Source organism: Notamacropus eugenii, chromosome 3, assembly GCF_028372415.1.
Source record: "Notamacropus eugenii isolate mMacEug1 chromosome 3, mMacEug1.pri_v2, whole genome shotgun sequence".
Lineage (NCBI taxonomy): Eukaryota > Metazoa > Chordata > Mammalia > Diprotodontia > Macropodidae > Notamacropus > Notamacropus eugenii.
In genome coordinates, this window is record NC_092874.1 from 472481049 (window position 1) to 472501046 (window position 19998).

General features: G+C 48.4%; 1 protein-coding gene across 3 annotated transcripts in view; it reads right to left on the reverse strand.

Annotated features, from left to right (window-relative positions):
- ITGA9 (integrin subunit alpha 9) overlaps positions 1-19998 on the reverse strand; it is a 406938-nt gene that overhangs the window by 300041 nt on the left and 86899 nt on the right. For all 3 annotated transcript variants that reach the window (XM_072598903.1, XM_072598905.1, XM_072598902.1), the window contains 2 exons: positions 13644-13767; positions 3997-4064 (listed from right to left, as the gene is read on the reverse strand). In XM_072598903.1, coding sequence (XP_072455004.1) covers positions 3997-4064; positions 13644-13767 — 192 coding nt within the window. The remainder of the gene's footprint in view (positions 1-3996; positions 4065-13643; positions 13768-19998) is intronic.

Here is a 19998-nt window from a genome sequence, read left to right on the forward strand (position 1 = left end):
TTTCAGAAAGAAATAATCCCAAAGGGTTCAAGTCTTAAAAAAAGACTAAAAGATGAGGTTGGATTAGACAAGGCCCCTCTCACCTCTCAATCTATAATCCTGTCACCTCTTTGGGCCTCAGTTTTCCCATCTATAAAATCAGAGGGTTGGACTGAATGCCCTCTGAGGCCCCTTCCTGCTCTTGGACCCTGTGAAGTTTCCCTGCCCCTCTCTACTCCAGGATACAAAATGAGGCTCCGTACAAGGCAACATGGCGCTTGGAGTCCAGTGTTAGAGCCAGCAGGGCTTCAAGACCAACTACTCTTAACTCCCTCATCTACAGATATGGAAACTGAGACTTGGAGGGGCACAGGGATTTACCCCAGGTCACCCAGGCCATCAGTGACAGAGTCAGGATTGGAGCCCCAGACTCTAAGCCATCAGAAGCCAGCTTCCAAAGTCACCCAGAATAGGACACATCCCAGAGCATACGGGCCAGTGAAATCATGTCCTCAGAAGGGACACACAGGCCATCCCTGAGAACAGCAAGACTAAGAGGAAGTGGAAAAGAAGCCAGAGCAGGAAGGAAACGTGGCTTTGAATGCAGTGCCCAGCACTGAGGGAGCGTGAGAAGCAAAATGGGAGAGGGCACGAGATGAGATTCACTACTGATCACTCAAGAGGGCAAGAATCAGGGATCTGTGCATATGAAACTGTCATCCTGAGGATCTGGGAGGCCATGCTCTGGAGAGGAAGGCCCCATGACAAATGGCCGGCACCTTGCTTTCCCTGTGACTTCCTCCCAAGGGCTCCCCAGCTGCATTGGGCTGGAACATCCTACCCAGTGGGCGTCAGTGATGTAGAGGAAGGAGAAACCCTCGATGTTCAGTCAAAGTTGGGGGGCAGGGAGCTTGGAGGATGCCAGACATCCACAGAATCTGTCAGGAAGGGCTTCTCCCTCCTAACCATCAGAGGATCACCAATCTGGTCCTCAAACGCACTTTAGAGGCCATCGGCACAGCATCCTCAGCTTACAAATGAGGAAACTGAGGCCCAGGGAGGGAAGGGGACTTAAGGTCACAGCTCCAGGAGAACAAGACCCTTTGACAACATCCCAACCCATTACCCAAGGGCTGCTGAGGAGCCTTTCACCGCAACAAGCCTCCGGCTGCTCCTGCTTGGCCCTCTGGGGCTGATCAGAATAAATCTGTGCCTTCTTCCCAATGACCCCTTTCTAGGACTCAAAGGAAGCGAGTATAATCTCCCTGGGCCTCCATTCCCCAGACCCAACACACTGCCCCAGCTCTCCAGTATGCCTACACACACCCTATCTCCTCTCTCCAGCTCCCTGGCATGCCTACACATACCCCTTCCCCTCTCTCCAGCCCCTTGGCATGCCTACACACACCCCATCCCCTCTCTCCAGCCCCCTGGCATGCCTACACACACCCCGTCCCCTTTCTCCAGCCCTCCACCACTGGCTCTGGGAGTTACCAAACAGGGGTTCCCTGAGGGCAGGACAATCTTATTTTTGTCCTGGGGGTGGGGGGTGCTAGCCCAAAGCCTCACACACAGTAAGAACTTAATAAATGCTTGTTGAATTAAACTGTGCATTGAGGTTAACATCTCTTTGTCAGGACTACTCATCAGTGATCTCTAGACCTAGGCAATCTCTGTAATTCTAGAGGATGGACAATGAAAAATGTAGAAGCCCCCCACACACACACACACACCCCAACCTAGGGACAGGAGCAGAAAATAAATGCTTTTTAGATGAATAAAAACAAATTTTAATTTTAAAACAAGAATGAAGTTGAGCCAAACAAGTCCCCCATGAGATCCTCAGAGCCAGTACCCCAGAGGTCCCTTCTCCTCACACATCACAGACTGACCATAACCCCAGGGTGAGCAGCCTCCAAGCCCAGCAGGTTCAGGGGCCTCAGCCACAGGCAGCTGGTCCGGAAGGATGGTGCTGCCAGGACTCCCAAGCTTAGCGCCAGCCCACTCCACCCCAGGGTGAGCAGGGACAGCAGGATGGCTGAAGGTGCAACACCTGGGGAGCTGCCCAGCTGACCCTCATTTAGCCCTGCTTCCTGCCCTATGTGAAACAGCTGAGGTCCGAGAGCCAGGAGGTGAGTTCAAAGGCATCTCTGGAACAAAGGGCTGAGCAAAGGGAGGGAGGGATAGAGGGTGCCTGGGAACCCACGGCAGCTGCCAAGCCCACAGAAGCCAGGAAACAGCTGCCTCAGACCAGGCCCTGGCCAAAGGGAGGGGGACATGGCCCCACCACCGCCATGCAGCACCACTGCCTGGCATCCCCGGTGAGCCAGCCCTGGGTGCAAGGTCACCAGGGCTGGGAAACTGCTGAGTGGGAGCCCCCCGGGAGCTGCGGGGACCAGGAAGGAGATAGAGGCTGGAGGTAGGAAGGATGGCTGACACCTCCAGCTGTCCCTGGGGAGAACAAGGTGCCTCAGGGGGCTGAAGGACAAGCTAGGGGACCACGATCCTCCTTTGGAGTCCAGCCCTCCAGCCCCCAGAGTGGCTTAAAGTTTGCAAAGCCCTTTACAAACATCTTCTCATTTGATTCTCACCAAAAAAGCAGTGATGGTTTTCTTTAAACACAGAGACATAGAACATATGTCTCTGTTCATGAAGAAACATACAACCAAAGACAGGAAAGAGCAGCCTTGACCAAGAAGAATGGCTTGGTCTGAGACCCCCAAGAGAAGACAGCTGAGCCACCTGTGACCCCGGAGCTATCTCTGTCCTCCATGTCCTCTGCAGGCTGCACTCAGGGCCCCCCTCCTAGACACTATCCACAATGTGCCCCTCCGTCAAGCCAGGCTCTTTCCCCTTCCCCCACCCCCACTGTCCTGGTTCCATTGCTGTGACAACTTCCTCCATTAGACTAGAAGCGTCTCAAGGGCAGGGGCAGGTGTGTGTTTGTATCCCAGCACACAGTATCTGGCACACACTAAGTACTTCTTAACTTGCATGCACCTTACCAAGAATGCCCATATCTACCACATCCCCAACAAGGGGCTCCTAATTACTGGGTGGCTAGGGGGCGCCATAGTGCACAGAGTCAGGAAGACTCATGACATTTACTAGCTGTATGACCCTGGGCAAGTTATTTTACCCCTTTAGTTGTTTCCTCACCTGTACAATGAGATAGAGAAGGACCACTCCAGTATCTTTGCCCCCAACAGAGTCACGAAGAGTCAGACTCGTCTAAACAATTATTGGAAAAACTGAGGATTTTTCCCTTATGTTGAGCTGAAATACACCTCTGCAATTTCCTTGGACTGCCTCTAATTCTTCCCTCTTGGAGCAGGCAGAACAGCCCCATCCCACCTCCTGAGAGCTGACTCAGTCTAGGTAGAAGCCTAGAATCTCAGAGCCGAGGCCCTCAGCGACCCCTGCCTCCACAGCAAACCCAATAAGCAGTCACTTGGCTCGAAGAAGGCCCTCCACCGCCTCCTTGGGCAGCCCACTCCACATATGTGACTAAACAGCTATTCTGTACATAACCTTCCATTCCCCCCTCCCTCCCCACACCCTCCACCCACTGCATGGCTCAGTTAGGAGGCCACACAGAAGAAGTCCAAGTCTTCCCTTAGATGACCGCCTGCCCAGCATCCCCAGGGCAACTCAGGACTTTCCAAATCACCATGGAAATGGGCACTACACATTCCCACACGGTCCTGGCTGTTTTGGCAAGCTGGACAGTCAAAGGCTCATTTCTGTGTGGTTCAAAGGCTCCAACTTGAGGTGGAAGGGACCCTAGAGGCCACTAAATCCTCTTTTCACAGATGAGAAAACTGAGGCCCAGAGATGCCATAAGGTTAGAGTCTCATAGACTTAGATCTAGAAAAAGGTTTAGGGGCCATGAAGTCCAACTCCCTCATTTTACAAATCAGGAAACGGAGGCCCAGAGAGGTTCTTTTAGCCCCTGGGAGAGGAAAGCAATGACCCGAAACACCACTGCCACCCTCCATACCCCATGACAATACTCACGCCAGTGAAGAAGCCCGCCATCCCTGCCTGGCATGAGCCGTGTTCCTCCCCGTATTTCTTCTTATATTCTAGATGGAAAAGAAAGGAGTGAGAAAGCTGCAGAGCGGGTCAATCTCTGCCAGCTGTGCAAGGCAGCTACTCTCAGCTCCTTGGAGGCCCTGAGCCACCAGCCAAAGCGCAGGCATCTGGCAGCCTTGGAATGCAGGACTTGTCTCCCTGGATGCTCAGGATGGTCCTGAAAGGGTCATGGTCTGAGAGCTGCGGGAGGCTTTGGAGGTCAGTGGTCCGACTCCCTCCTTGAATCGGAGTTTGTGGGTTCAAATACAGCCCTGTCACTTATGACCAATGAGACCTTGGACAAGTCATTTCTCTTGAACTTGTTAATGGTTTCTCTCTCTAATCTCTGCAGTGACAGATGAGGAAGGAGTCTCAGAGGAGTGGCAGAGACTGGTCCAAGGTCACACAGTCTCTGGGAGAGCCCCAAATCTCAGTCTTGACAGCCTGATGCCTCACTCTATCTTCCCCAGAAGGAACAGTCACAGGGGCATGGAAGGGACCTTAGAGGCCAGCTAGTTCAACCCCCTCAGCTTACAGATGAGGAAACTGAGGCCCAGGGAGGCTTCAAAGAGGGGAATAGAAAGGAGCAAGCACTTATTAAGTGCCTACTGTGTGCCAGGCCCTGAGCTGAGTGCCCTTCACAAATGTGATCTTGTCTGATCCTTGCCAATAACCCTGGGAGGTGAGTACTTGGACCGTCTCCATTCTGTAGTCTAGGGAACTGAAGCAAATAGAGATTAAGTGACTTGCCCAAGGTCACACAGCAGACACATGCCTGAAGCTGGATTTGAACTCAGGCCTTCCTGACCCTGGGCCCAGATGTTTTTCCACAGCACCCCCTATGGCTGCCTCAGTGACCTCCTAGTCCAACTCACACCTCCCCAGCAAACCCAGCAAAGGTCATCACGCCTTGCAGAAAGGCCTCCAAGGGGTAGCCACCCATCACCTCCTTGGGCAAGCTGCTTCTCTTCCAAAAATCCTAAGTTAGAACCTAAGATGTGGAAGCAGGGGGACAGCCTGAGAGCCAGACATCCCTGTGTGTGCTCAGACCAGTCTCACTGGTCCTGCAAGAAAACTTACTGACAACACACACCCAGAGAGTACCTACTGTGCACTCCCCCTTGCAGTCCTAACTCTAGGACCCTCTGATGACCTAGGGCCTCTTCTAGCTCACACAGCCGGGGACCGCCTGATTGAATCCAAAACCTCTCTGTGCAGTGACAGAGAATTCACTACCACTGAAGGTAACCCTCTGCCCTTGAGGAAACCTCCAAGTTGGGGGCAGATTGGGCATGTGTGTGTGTGTATGTATGTGAGTGGGTGTGTGTATTTGTGAGTGTATTTGTGATTGTGAGTGCTTGTGAGAGTGTGTAGATGTGTGTACATGAGTGTGAGTGGGTGAGTATGTGTGAGTGTGTATATGAGTGTGTATATGAGTGTATGTGTGTGAATGACTGTGTGAGTGTGTATGTGAGTTGTGGGTGAGTGGATAAGTATGTATGTGTGAGTGAGTGTGAAAGTGTGTGTGTATGTGTGAGTGTATTGTGTGAGTTTATTGTGTGACTGTATGTGTATGAATGTGATAGTGTGTATGTGTGAATGTATATTTGAGTGTGTGTGGTTGTGAGTATACATGTGTGTGATAGTGTATATGTGTGAGTGTGCGTGAGGTGCATGTGTGTGTATGTCTGCGTGCATGTATGAGAATGTGTGCATGAGTGTGATAGTGTGTGCGCGAGTGTGTGTGTATGAGTATATGAGTGTGATAGTGTGTATGTGTGAGTGTATATTTGTGTGTGTGGTTGTGAGTATACGTGTGTGATAGTGTATATGTGTGAGTGTGCGTGAGGTGCATGTGTGTGTATGTCTGTGTGCATGCATGTATGAGTGTGATAGTGTGTGTGTGTGTGTGTGTCGCTCTGAAGCTACAGCTGCTCTTCTGAAGGTCTCCCTGTTGCTCCCAGCTCTTCCCTTTGGGAAACAGCAGAACAGGTCTCATCATCCTAACAAAAGGGCCCCTCGAATGCCTGAAGCAAGCCCCTGGGGTCTTCTCTACATTCCATTCACACAGTGTGGTCCTGGCCCTCTCACCACCTGCTGTACTCCCTTCAGTTTGACAACATCCTTTCCAAAACATAGCGCCCCAAATGGCACCCAAAGAAGTGAGTGGCACATGGTAAGTGCCTAATAAATGGTTACTGACTGACTACCTTGCAGGACGAAGGAACCACCACCTCCATCATTCCTGGCGCTACACCTCCCGAATGCCACCCAGAATGAATGGCAGCCCTTCTTGGATGGCACATCACTCATCTCGTGGGCATCTCACCCTCCTGTGAGACTCTAAGCTCTCTGGGGGTAGGGATTGTATCTTGTGTAGTCTTGTATCTCCATCACCTAGGATGGAGCCTACAATGGAACAAACATTTATTTAACTCATGTTTACAGGACTAAAGAACCTGATTTCACAAGAGCCACAATGAAGGGGCTGGGGACAAACCACAGGTTTCATTCATCACTCATTTCTGTGGGACCTCTAACTAACCCCCAGCACTCAATAAATGCTTCTAGATGGACGGCCATGTGCATTAAGCCTCAGTGTGTCTATGTATACATCTGTGGTCAGTCTCTCTCCCTCTGGATGCCAGATACCCTTTCATCTCTTCGCATCATTATCTGACTTTCTCCTTTCCTTCTTCCTTCTTTGGGCCTTGATAATCGGGCATTAGACTGTTGACACATTCCCCACCACTGAGAAGGAAACAAAAACATTGATCTCTCAACACATTAGCCTCCTCTATTTTTTAAGTATTTTTAAATTTAACGCAGAAACATATACATATATACAGCATATAATGCTAACCCTTCCTCCCGTCTTTACCGAGGTGGGGGCCTGTGGCTATAGAACCCTCTGTATGCCATCAGATTCAGTTTTGCTAAATTGCTTTTTTCTCTCTATTTTATTTCTTTGATTAAAGGGTTAACTCTTTGGGTGGAGCAGCTAGGTGATGCAGTGGATAGAGCACCAGTGCAGGAGTCAGGAGGACCTGAGTTCAAATCTCACCTCAGACACTTGACACTCACTAGCTGTGTGACCTTGTCCAAGTCACTTAACCCCAGTTGCCTCATCCTGGGTCATCTCCAGTCATCCTGATGAATATCTGGTCACTGGATTTGGATGGCTCTGGAGGAGAAGTGAGGCTGGTGACCTGCACAGCCCTCCTTCACTCAACACAAAGCCAAGTGCGAGTCATGCCATCGTCCCTCTGATGGCGTGGTGTTCTTCGGCAACAAAGGATGAACACACACAGCTCTTTGGGTAGGGGAGGGGACAATAGATGTGGAAATGATAACACTAACATAAAAGACATTTTACATATATATATATTATACATAATAGAAATAAAATATCAACACCAAAACTATCAATAAAGCATTTAAAACCTTTGAGTCGTCAAAGAAAGACATAAAGTGGTACCAAGGCAAAGACGCTCTGGCCTCTATCAGCTTCCCCCAGGCCACAGTCAGCCCACGTCTCTGCCTAAAGGGGAGACGGAGCAGGCGCGTCAGAGCTACCCAGAAGGGTGTCTAGGTGCCACTCTGCAGAGTGGACGGGGTGGATGAAGCAGAAGGTGTGAGAAAGCTAGGAGAGGCCATGGCCCGAAGTAATCCCTTTGACAGGGTGTGAAAAGGCCAGGAAGTACCAGGGTGGAGTGGTAGGAGAGGCAGGGTGTGCTCTCCAGGCCCCTACTCTGCCAGGGAGGGCTTTTCCTCCACAAACAATAAATGTGCCCAGCTCCCCATCCCACCGGCTCCCCAGGCTGGGCTGGGAGGTATTCTCACAGCAGGCAGCCTGCCTCCTTCCTGGTAAACCCAGACCCAGCCAGGGTGGGAGGCTTTTTGTAGGGAGGGGAAGGGAGAAAAGCTCCTCTGTCAAGATAAGAGGGAGAATCTGACTGTGGTTGTCACTTATCTCCCTGATTTCTGAGAACAGGCCTTTGAGACAGGAAAAGAAAAACTAACTCTGATGCACACTGGGGAACCCAGAGGAGAAACTGGTTATAAAGCAGCTAGGCCCCAGAGCTGGGACAGTCCCAGAAAGATAAGCCCGGAAGATGAGCTCACACCAGGGGGCAGCGAAGATTCAAACCCAGGTCCTCTGACTCCAAAACAAGCTGAGTTGTTTTGATAGGATTTATACACCGCTATAAGGTTTGCAAAGTGCTCTATGTGTTATCTCATTTGCTACTCACAACCCTGTGAGGTATGGGCTACTATCATCCCTCTTTTACAGAAGAGGAAACTGAGGTAGACAGAGGTTAAGTGACTGGCCCAGGGTCACACAGTTAAGTGTCCAAGGCCAGATTTGAATTCAGCTCTTTCTGGTTCTCAGTCTGGCACTCTATGGAAGAGCTGTGGGGATGAACAGCTTGAAGACTGAGGATCTTTGGGTTCCAATCCTCCTGTGGCTGAGGCTCTCTTGGGATCATCAGGCTCTTTTTTTTCCCAACTCGAGATGCTGTCTTGTTCCATTTGGTTACAGCAACAGCTAAATCCATTCTAGACAGAGCGCAGTTAGGAGAAGTAAGGGGTGGCTGTCAAACATTCGCACCAGGCGGCCCAAACGGATGGATTGTGAGTCCACTAAGGTCGGTCCCAGCCTGCTGCGGCCCAGGCAGCTGGCTTGAGCAGCTCACCCCCTTCACTCGCCCCGAATCATTTGTCTCTTGGGTTTCATTTCACAGATTTGGGTTTTTTGTGTGTGTTTTTAACTTTCATTACGATTGAAGAAACAGTCGCCTCAATGAGGTTTTCTTTTTTAATATATTTTCATGGTTTCGTAATTTTAGTTTAACCAGGAAATAAAATAGCAGCAAGAAAAAAATAACTTTCCAACCTTAAAATATTTCTGAATTCACAACAGGAGTGGAAAATCCAAATCCATCATGAGTAACTGGAACTCCATAACCACTGGAAATAGGTTTTTTTAAAGAGTGGAAAAAGCTCTGAAGGAAACAAACTGACAGCAAGACAAGATTCCATGGGCTGGCTAAATCTGTAGGAGTCTTACTGCTGTGTTCATTCAACCTTGAGTGACAGAGGCCAAACCATCCACACTGAAAGGGAAAGTGGATGAAAAAGACACCATCCCAATTAAAACATGCCGCTGCGCAGGCAGCCCCTGGAGCTAGGCCATTTGCATTGGTATTTGGTACAGCCATTGAAACTGGACAGGTAACCACGTTCCCCCAAACTGAAGGGCAGGAGGAGATTCAGACAGGTAGTATTCCAGAAATGGTGTCATGTTTTTAATGTCACAGATGGCAAGCTCCACAAGGGCAGGAGCTGGTCATTTTCATCGTGGTATCCCAGGGCCTAGCACAGAGGCCAATACACAGAAGAGGCTCTTTCCCAATACTGTTGGACTGATTGATACCTATTGCGTGCTCTGTGATTACTTCACACAAGGGAGTTTTTACCATTTGAAGAAATACAAAGACCAGCTCTCTGATCTTATGGCTCACTGACTGGGCCCTGCCTTGTTACACATGTGAGTGACGGGCTGCCCATCACTTCTGTGCTAGGACCACACAGTAACTCCTCAAGAGTACAGCTGCTTTCATTCTGTCTTTGTGCCTGAGCATCTAGCCCAGTACCTAGTCTATAGGAGGCATCTAAGAAATGATTGCTTACTGATCTATTGGTTGATTGGCTAAAGAGTCATGGGATACGAGGCCAGGGATGACGTGCCCAACTCAGCCAAAACCCAGTCACACTGAGAAATCGAAGTCTGGTGGACTTTTTTCAAGCAAGTTAGCACAGTGCACAGAGTTCTGGGTCTGCAGTGAAGGAGACCTGAGTTCAAACCTAGTTTCAAACACTCAGTAGCTGTGTGACCCTGGACAAGTCACGTAACCTGTGTCTGCCTCAGTTTTCTCATCTGTAAAATGAAGAGGTTGGACCCGTATCCTCTAAGGACTTTTCAAGCACTAAAAGTCAATGTTGCTCAACGATCCCATGACCACCCTGCGGCCAAGTTTCTTTATCTACAGAGCAGAAAATAACCTAAATAAATTTGGGGTTTTGTCTTGGTCACCTTGGAGTCCAGCACGGTGCGTGGCACAGAGGAGGCACTTAAGACACGCTAGCTGATTAACTGATGAGTGCTTAGGCTCCGAGGAGATCCTTTACATAAAGTGGTCCTGCTTCCATGTACTTGCACTGGTCAGTCATCCCCCATTCCTGCCGTTCTTTCCCTGGCCTGGCCTGCCCTCTCCCCAGCTGTGCGTGCCTTCCCCTGGGAGACTACCTCTCATTGAATCTCCATGTGTCTTGTACATGCCTACTTACTTATATCTTGTCTCCTCCATTAGACTACAAGTTTAGCATGGTGGCTGGCCCAAAGTATATGCCTGTTGACCGACTGACTGACCTTAAGGAGCACTATCAGCACAACAGCAGCTCTGGGGCTCTGGGGTTTTCCTAAAGCAAAGTTAATTCCTGGACGTTCCCAAAGCAGCCAATCTTCCCACGCAAAGTCCCACAGAAGAGCAAGGTGGTACAGCGGGCAGAATGCTGGCCATGAAGTCAGGAAGAAGCAAGCTCGAATCCTTTCCTAGCTGCGTGCCCCTGAACAAGTCACTTAACTGCTGTCTGCCCCAATTTCCTCACCTGTGAAATGCGGAGGCTAACAGCAGCTCCCTCCCAGGGCACTATAAGGATCAACGCTCTCTGCAAACCTTCCAGGGCTGGATAAATGGGAATCAGTGGCAACAAGGGGGACGATGCTCTGCCTTCTTACAGGTAAAGAAGTTTGCCTCGGAATTCCTACCTGACAATGGCAAGGCCAGGTTTTCAAGAGGACAGGGTGAGCCTCCTCCTGGTTGTGTCTTCAAGGGACCTCCTTCTACACCAGCCCAGGGCCTCGGGGGGAGCTCCTGTTTCCTTCTTGGATCTCCACTGCACCCTTCTCTTTGGGCATCTGAGCCTGTTTCCTCTTTTGTAAAATAAGGAGTGGGGACTAAATGATCCCAACACTAGAATTCTGCAATTCTCCATCTTCACAGTGTGGTTCATCCCCCACCACACCGTTACTTTCTGTGACAAAGTTCTTCTAAGCATGGACACGGGGGTTAAAGACAGCCCAGACTCTGGTTCCTGCCCCCAGAATCTCTCCACATTAAGGGTAAATGATTACTGTCTTTGTGGGCTGGGCTGTGGCAATGGGTTTCTACCATAGGACAAAAAAATGAGAATGCCGTCGACCACCACCAGAGAGAGAGTGAGAGACCCTCTCCAGTAAAACAAACAGATCATTTGGAGGAAGACACGATGCCTACACGTGGACTGCCAACATCTCATCAATGGCCAAGTCTTGTGGATTCTCCTTCCACGTCTCAGGCCCCTTGTCTTGACTCATGCAGTCCTCAGACCCTCATCACCTCTCGCCTCACTAGGCTCCCAGCTTCTATCCCCTCCCCTTTTCCAAACCTTTCCAATCCATCCCCCACACAGTCATCAAATCATGTACCCAGGGTCTCAGCTAATCTAAATATATTTTAGCTAATATAAATAAGGCACTTTGCAACCTTAAAGAGCTGTGGACACAAATGCTATCACTATTTTAATCTGAATGACCCCTACCACAGACAGATTAATGATGTTCAATGATAATGATCCAAATGTGAAAAACCGTGTGACCAGTCAAGAAGGCCTGGGTCCAAAGGGTATTAACCAGTTTGGTGACTCTGAGAAAATCATTCAATCACTCTGAGCCTCGGTTTTCTTCGTCTGTCAAAGAAGGGTAATAACAGCCATAGTCCCCAGGGAGGCTCAAATGAGACAGCACAGGTAAAGAGATTTGGAGGCTTGAAAGCATTCTGTCAATGGGACCAACTGCCCCCTTTTAAGGAACCGTTCCATTTGGGGTGACTCACTTGTCTTCCAGCACCCCAGACAGCTCAGAGTATACTGTAGACACAACAAATTAGCTCCCTCTCGTTTTATATTTCACTCCTCAGAAACCAAGGCTCTGGGCGAACTTCTCGGCTGGACTGGTTAATGATGGGTCAGCTTCAATCCATAATCAGTCCATTCACTTCATTCCCAGTTTAGCTTCACTTGGGTTGCTACCGCTCAAATGGGTGTGAGTTTCTTCTCTGCCACCAAATGCAATTGCCCCAATTTCCTGGAGAGGCAAAGTGAGCAGGCTCCCCTAGACAGGCCTCCAGCCTCCAAGAATCGACTCAAGGCGGCCAGTTTCTGGCCCCACATTTCTCTCTCCCAGAATCTCCTGACAAGCATCCTGTCCGGTGAGCCCTCAAGGCACAAGGCACAGAAAGACATATGACATGTGGGGCATTTAAAGGCCTCTCCCTCAGCAGCCCAAAAAGCCTGGAAAATCCCAGGAAGGAAGACCAGAAACAAAGGAAAAACAGAAACTGCTTCTCCTGGAGGAGGCAAAGTGAGATAGTACAAGAGTCTGTTCAGAGAGCCCAAGAAGCCTGAGGGACCTTGGCAGGGGAGGGACTCTAAGGAAAATAAGCAGCAGGAGAGATTTCTGGGCTAAGAAAAAAGGAAAAGCCATCCTATTGCTAAAAGGGCTTCCAGGTTCCTGACAAGGTCACCGGACTTTCTGACCAACCCAAGCACTAACCCTGGGGCTCAAGAAGCCAGCTCACAACAGGTCAATTCTCCCTAGTGACCAGGTCATTCCAAAGGAGCCATTTAGGAGCTCCCAGAAGCATATTAACTCTTGCAAACCATCAGAAAACTATTTAGTGTCAGGTTTGTTTTTTTTAAAGAGTAGTAAAAGGTCCAAGAGGATTATAGACTGAGAGCCAGAAAGACCCTTACACATCAATGAATCCTCCACCCTCATTTTACAGAAAAGGAAACTGAGGCCAGGGAGAATAAAGCCAGAATCTGAATTCCCCTCCACACCACAGCTCTTTTCCCTGCTGGCAAAGCCCCTTGGGGTCCAATGAATAAGGAGGGAGGCAGAAGGCACATTTGTGAAACAAGATTCTTCATCCTCCATCCACTGAGCAAGCTTGTACTGAGAACCTCCTACATGCCAGGCACTGGGCCATTCCTGAATCCTGCTTCTTCTGTCGCTCCCACTGGCTCACTGGGTGACCATGGTGCATTTCCTGTCTCTAGACCTCAGCTCCCTGTCCTTGAAGAAGAGAGAGTTAGAGAAGATGACCTCTGGCCTCTGCCAGCCTCCCATCCTATGCTCACTCTATGACCTCTGCTCTGACCTGTTGACCTTCTTGGCATCCAGCTTATTTATTACCCTGGGAATGACCTCGGCCCCAGAAGAACAGAGTCCCTTAGAATGCCCTCGTGCAAGCTGAAAAGGAGACAGGGAGGTGTACACTTGAAAATGAAAGAGATCCTAAAACAAAAAAACATCAAAATTTAAAAAAAAATAAAAATACAAGACAAACATTACCTTAAAAAAATGATCATAGTGTTCCCCAAAGACTGTCTGAGGGCAAGCATCATCAAGGCCAACTCAAGTTTGGGAATCAAAGGCCAAGAAGGGCAGACCCTGGGAAGAAGGAGGCAGCATCCCATCCCCTTACCTTCGTAGCATGGGATCAGGGTCCGGCCTCTGGACTGGAGGTTGGCCGGGATGACATAGCAGAAGCCATGGGGAAGGATGTGATCTGTCTCATAGTAGATGTTTTTCCAGCGATGTGCACAGGCCTGTGGGGATGACAATGACAGAGGTATTCAGAGCAGGGTACACCTGACCCATGACCCCCAAAGCAGCAGACACAACAGAGGGGTGCTCTAGGATGGTTGGAGGTAAGAAGAGGTGGAGGAGCCTTCAGGGACCCCTTCACACACACACACACACACACACACACACACACACACACACACACACACACACGATATCAGCTTAATTGATCACCAGGATCCCTCTAAGAGGGCTCTTAAGGTGAGCCCTGCTAGGACCCCAGATATATCTGAGGTGGGAGATCTTTCTTCTAGTGTTAGCTAACCTAGATTCTCCTTCCAGGACCCTGCAGGGCAGCCAAAAAAACCACCAGCTATGTCCACAAGGCACAACCAGGACCAGCAGATGGTTAGCCACCCATACAATGTCCAGGTGGACAGGCCAAGCCCTCCAGGGAGACAGGGACAACCACCGATTTAGGAGAGATTTTTGCTTTCTTAAAGTACCAAACCAAGTTTATTTGATCAATCAAAATAATTAAGGTTGGCTTATGAATATATCCTACATCTGTATGCATGGGACACACTGCATTATCCCTGGCTCTCTGCCAAAAGATCTTGCCCTTTCTGTGGTAATATGACCAACAGACATAGAGATATGGCATCACATGGAACTATCAGCTAATGGTGAGGAGACAGTTCCATGAATTAAACATTAATTGCTTCTACTTTAAATGAGAGGACATGAGGTAGTAGAAACACAGCTGACCTGATGGTTAGGAAGCCCCACTGGCTAGTGTCCTTTTGCCACCACCCCACCAACCACCTTGCACGGCATTACGATTCCTGTGCATCTGAAATGTACTCTATGCTGCAGCCTGCTTCGGCTGCCCTATCATCCTCAGTTGGGAAGGTGGCAGGGGGTGAAGGGGTGGGGTGCTGCATGTCTATAAATCTTTGACCACCTCTGTATTCCCACACTGGTAAAATGTCAGTACTGACATTGGTTACTAAGGGAAGGCCAGGGGTCATTAGAGAGTTCTGCAGTTTCCCAAAAGCAATCCAGTCTGTACTCTTCCTCCTTGTCAACTTGGGGTCCCACTCATATGTGATGGGGTGTGCTGGTAAATGTTTAACAACCAGCTCTGGGGTGGGGGTGGGGGTGGGGGTGTAAACACAGCACACTTTTCAGTTTAACTTGAATTACTGGAATTTTCTCCATCACTCTGTGAAGTCTAAGCCATCAAGAACAATAAATCAAGCCTGGATTTGTAGCATTTGTCAAGTTCTACGGCATAAATGCTAACCCTGAAAACTGAACAATCAGCTCTTATTAGCTGATCATATGAGGAGCCCCAAAAAGGAGGAATAAATGACACCACTGAGGAATTGTACAGCAGGAGGAGAAGGGCTGGTCACGTGATGACAATAAGGGATGGAAAGGGGAATGGCCAGAGAGATCAGCTGGGGAGAAAGGAAGGAAGGCTGCCAGCACAAGGAGGACCCTCTGCCGTGAACTTATGAGAAGACACACGTAACCAAAGGCACCTGACACAGACAGGCATGTACAGGTCACAATCTGAAATGTTGGCAGAGATTGATTTGAGTACTTGAATATTTTTATTCTGTAATAAGAACAGCTCACGTTTACATAGAACTTGAAGGCTTACAAAGTACTTTACACAGAATATATACTAAAATCATATCTATATAAAAATACCTCATATATGTATATGTGTATGTAAAACAATCTTCACTACAAGATAAATCTCCATTTTATGGATAAGGAAACTGGGTCTGAGCAGCTCCACACTTTGCACAGAGTCATGCAGATACAAAGCATCTGAGTCACAAATGGAACTCTGATCTTCCTGACTAGGAGGCTAGTGCTCTAACCATTGGGCAACACTGACACTTCCTCATAGATGTGCTTCTTTCTCCCCCATCAGAACGTAAGCCCTTTGATTCTTTCACTCTGCATCTACGCCCCAGTGCCCCGCACTGACTAAGATTGCAGAGAGGAAGCTGGATTGGATTCTGCCTTCTCAGAGGCCACCACTCTGTTAACTGGGACTGTGTAGTCCAATGCTCTCCTTACTCGTTCATAACCTGTGACATTCACAGCATTGTTTTTATGGGATAAAACCAGGCATTGTTGTTTCCCATGTTGTAAACAGTCTTCCTTCCTCTTCTTCTGATTGTTTGGTGCTAAAATAGCCTGCTTATCAAAGAGCTAAAAACACCATGATGATCGATGGGAACTGGGAAAATGCATCACCAGACAAATGACCAATCCTACTCTTGAGCAAATGTGCACATCTTAAGTCTGGTCCTGAAAACCTGTAAATGTTTGGCACCGTGCTTGAATTATTCAGTAGATCAATTATCCAAAAGTTTGTGGGCACAGGGGAGGAGAGACTCCAGTCACTAGAGCTTATAGCTCCTCATCACCGTGTCTCTGAGCTGGCTCTAGACCAAGGATGTGGATGATGGCCGCCTGACAAACAGCTGTATGTTGTGAGACTCACAAGAAGGAACCCACTGTGCTTAATTACTCATTTCTTTAAGCAAATACTATTGCTCACCACAGCTAGGTACTGGGTAGCTGGGTGGCACCAGGCCTTCAGGTTCAACACTGGCCTCAGATACTTAGTAACTATGTCAACCTGAGCAAGTCACTTCACGCTGTTTGTCTCAGTTTCCTCATCTGTAAAATGAGCTGGAGAAGGAAATGGCAAACCACTCCAGTATCTTTGCCAAGAAAACCTCAAATGGTGATGATCGTGAAGAACTGGACGTAACTAAAAAACAACTCAACAATAAGTGCTCACCAGTGAGATTTTTTTTTTTTATTTCAAGCACCAGGAGCAATTTATTTCCGAAATGACAGATAAAGATTGGGAGGGGGGTGGCCAGGGTTCCCACATCCAATCCTAATACTAAGATGCCCTCCAGCCATTACCATAAGATAAGCAGACAGAGTCAGGGAAAGGAGAACCAAAATAAAGTTTCTCTAAATATATCTAGTGGAAAGAAAAGACAAAATGTCTTTCACCAAAGAAAGACAAAGTATCGTAATACCCACATTCATTGTCCCCTACCCTTTTTCTTTGTGTTTTTTTCCCAAAAAAAAAAAAACATCCTAGAAACTACACTACCTAGCACTAATGATCCCATTAATCTTTCCCAAGGAGTCCCTTGGGTGGAAAAGGAGGCCTAAGGAACAGAACAGGAAGCACATCCGCCTTTCCTGGACCCAGCAGCCTCTCTTGGCCAAGGCATGAGAAAGAATGAAAGGGAGTGACTAGATCAGACTCAAGGACTGTCCCAACTTGCAGGGCCTGACAAGTCTTCCCTTAAAGGTTGACAGGGGGAGGGAAGCATTTAAATACAACCACTTCCTCTGCTCTTTCCGGACTGAGTCAGAACCTCCCAATTCCATTCAAGCTCCTAAGGGGGAAACACGGTGCTAGGTACAGGGGACAGTGACCAGTTCGTACCTACTGGAAGTCTTTGTTCTTTCTTCATCAGAAATAACTACACGTGTGAAGTCCAGCTACATGTCACTGAGAAACCCAGGGGACAAAGCAGAGCAAGGACAAGGGCCACTCTTGCTCACCCAAGTCACAAGGTTCCCCTATCATCTGGCTGAGCCCCAAATCCCAAAGCAGAGACAAGAGAGCCATGAAATAGATGAGGGGTGGATTCTGGCATTACTTGAGAAGGATGGAGCAGAAGGTCAAGGAGGATGCAGGGCTAGAGGTCTCCAGAAGAAGTGAGGACCCTCCATCTAGGACTTTCACAGCTACTGGATCTGAGGGCTCCCTCCCAACAGGGTCAGCATCCTGGACTTGTCTGGTGGCTTTAACCCAGTCAAGAGGGTTAGCCTTGTCATCATCAGGCTTCATGACACGGTGGGAAGAGGATAGGCCCTGGAGCCACAGGGCCTGGTATCAAACCCTGAAGTTGCCACATATTGCCTGTGTGGCCTGGGTATGTCACTTTAATTTTCCGGCTTCAGCTATAAAATAAGAGGGGACGAAAGGCTTCTGGAGTCTGATGCTCTTAAACTCTGCTTCTGACACAAGCTAACTTTGAGACTAAGACAAGTCCCTCTGGCTTCCAGTGCCCTAAGGCAAGTCTCTAAGACTGAGTGAGGAGGAACAGAGGGAGGGCCCTAAAACAGGGCTCTTCCATGCTGATGAAATTACAGGTCTGGTTTTAAAAATCCATTAATACAATCGCCTTTTTGGGAAAAGGACCCACACGTACAAAAATATTTATAGCAGCTCTTTTTGTGGTGGCCAAGAACTGGAAATTGAGGGGATGCCTATCAACTGGGGAATGACTGAACAAGTTATGGTATACGAATGTAATGGAATACTGTTGTACCATAAGAAATGATGAGCAAGATAGTTTCAGAAAACCCTGGAAAGCTTTATATGAACTGAAGCCAAGTGAAGTGAGCAGAGCCAGGAGAACATTGTACAGAGTAACAGCCAGAGTGTGCAAGGACTGATTTTGATAGACTTAGCCCTTCACAGCAAGGCAAGAACCCAAAACAATTCCAAAGGACTCATGATGCAAAATGCATCCACATCCAGAGAAAGAACTATGGAGTTGGAAGGCAGAATGAAGCAGATCATTTTCTCCTTTGTTATGTTTTGTTTTTCTCATGGTTTCCCCCATTCGTTTTAATTCTTCTATGCAACATGACTAATGTAAAAATGTGTTTAATAGGAATGCATGTGTAGAGCCTGTATGAGATTGCATGTTGTCTTGGGGAGGGAGGGGGAGAAAATTTGGAACTTATGGAAGTGATTGTTGAAAATTGAAAACAAATAAATTAATAAATTTGGAAAAATAGAAATGCCACTTCTTTTTAGCATGATATTCCTAAATAGTGATCTTAAAGACCATGATGGCCGAGATGACATTGAAGGACAAGAGAAGGTTCCCACCAGGTCCCAATAGATTGTTTACCATCTTGCTGGGCCTGAATGTGGGGGAAAAATTAGTGCCCACCTCACAATGGAGCATCCATGTAACAGGAGGTACCCTCATGGCCCAGCAGGCACCTGACAGGTCAGGCATCACAACCTGGGCATTGGCTGGGCCAATTTCAATGTTTGTGTTTCAGTACAGACCTATTCTTCATTGACTCTTTCCAGACCGGCAGTGCCCACCAATCCTTCTGTCCTTAGAACCAGCATCAGTCACATTCCCAAAGGGCTGCCCCACCCACTGCACCTCTTATGAACCTATCTTAGACGTTCACTTCTCACCAGCTTCTAAGACATCAGAGCTAGGAATCTCAACCCTGGTTCTACAAAACTCTGGGAGATCAAATGGGAAATATTCCAGACCAAGAGGACAGTGAGGACAAAGGCAGAAAGTCAAGTTTGCTGAGCAATGGGAATGCTGATCAGCCTGGCTGAAAAGAAGGGTTTGGCCCAGAGATCCCTAGGAGATAAAGCTAGTAAGCAGCTAAGGTTGGATTTGAACTCGGATCTAGGCCCAGCACTCTGTCCGCTGCATGAAGATGCTAAAGCCAAGCACATCATCACTGGCAAAGGGCTTGATTAATTCCAACATCTCTGAGTGAGCTGTGAAATTCTGTGACTTTCACTACAAAGGATCCTGGCAAAATTACATCTCAGAGGAGGGAAAGGGCTGCAAGACCATCTTGCTTAACCCATTCCAGAACAAGAGAACTGGCAGATCCAAGCCTTAGATCCAAGACCTCCAAGGAAGGGATCCTAGGACCCCAGATTCAGGATTCTCATGAGTACACTGATACACAGGGAGGTGACACAGGTAGTGTCAGAAGTGGGATCTGAATTCAGGTCTTCCCAAAGCCAAGTCCAGCCTTCTCGAATCACTGAGCTACAGGGAACTCCTACTCCCTGGAAGAGCCCATGGACCTTCAGTGACTTCATTTTTAGGAAGTTTTTCTTGACATCAAGCCTAAATGATCACAACTTCCATCCCTCGCTCCCAGGTCTCCCTTCTAGGGCCAAGCAGAACAAAGCTAATCCCCTTTCTTCAAGGCAGCCCTTCAAATACCGAAGGCAGCCATCACATGCCCCATGAGGCTTTTGTTCTCTGGGCTAGTTCTCTGCGATAGTCTCAGGTCCTGTAACCCATCTTTCCCTACAGGACATCAAGGCCCTCCAGCCTCCTGCTCACCCTTTCCACTTCCTTCTCATTCCTGGTGTTTTGGCAGAAGGTGGATGACTATGCTCTGTCTATCTG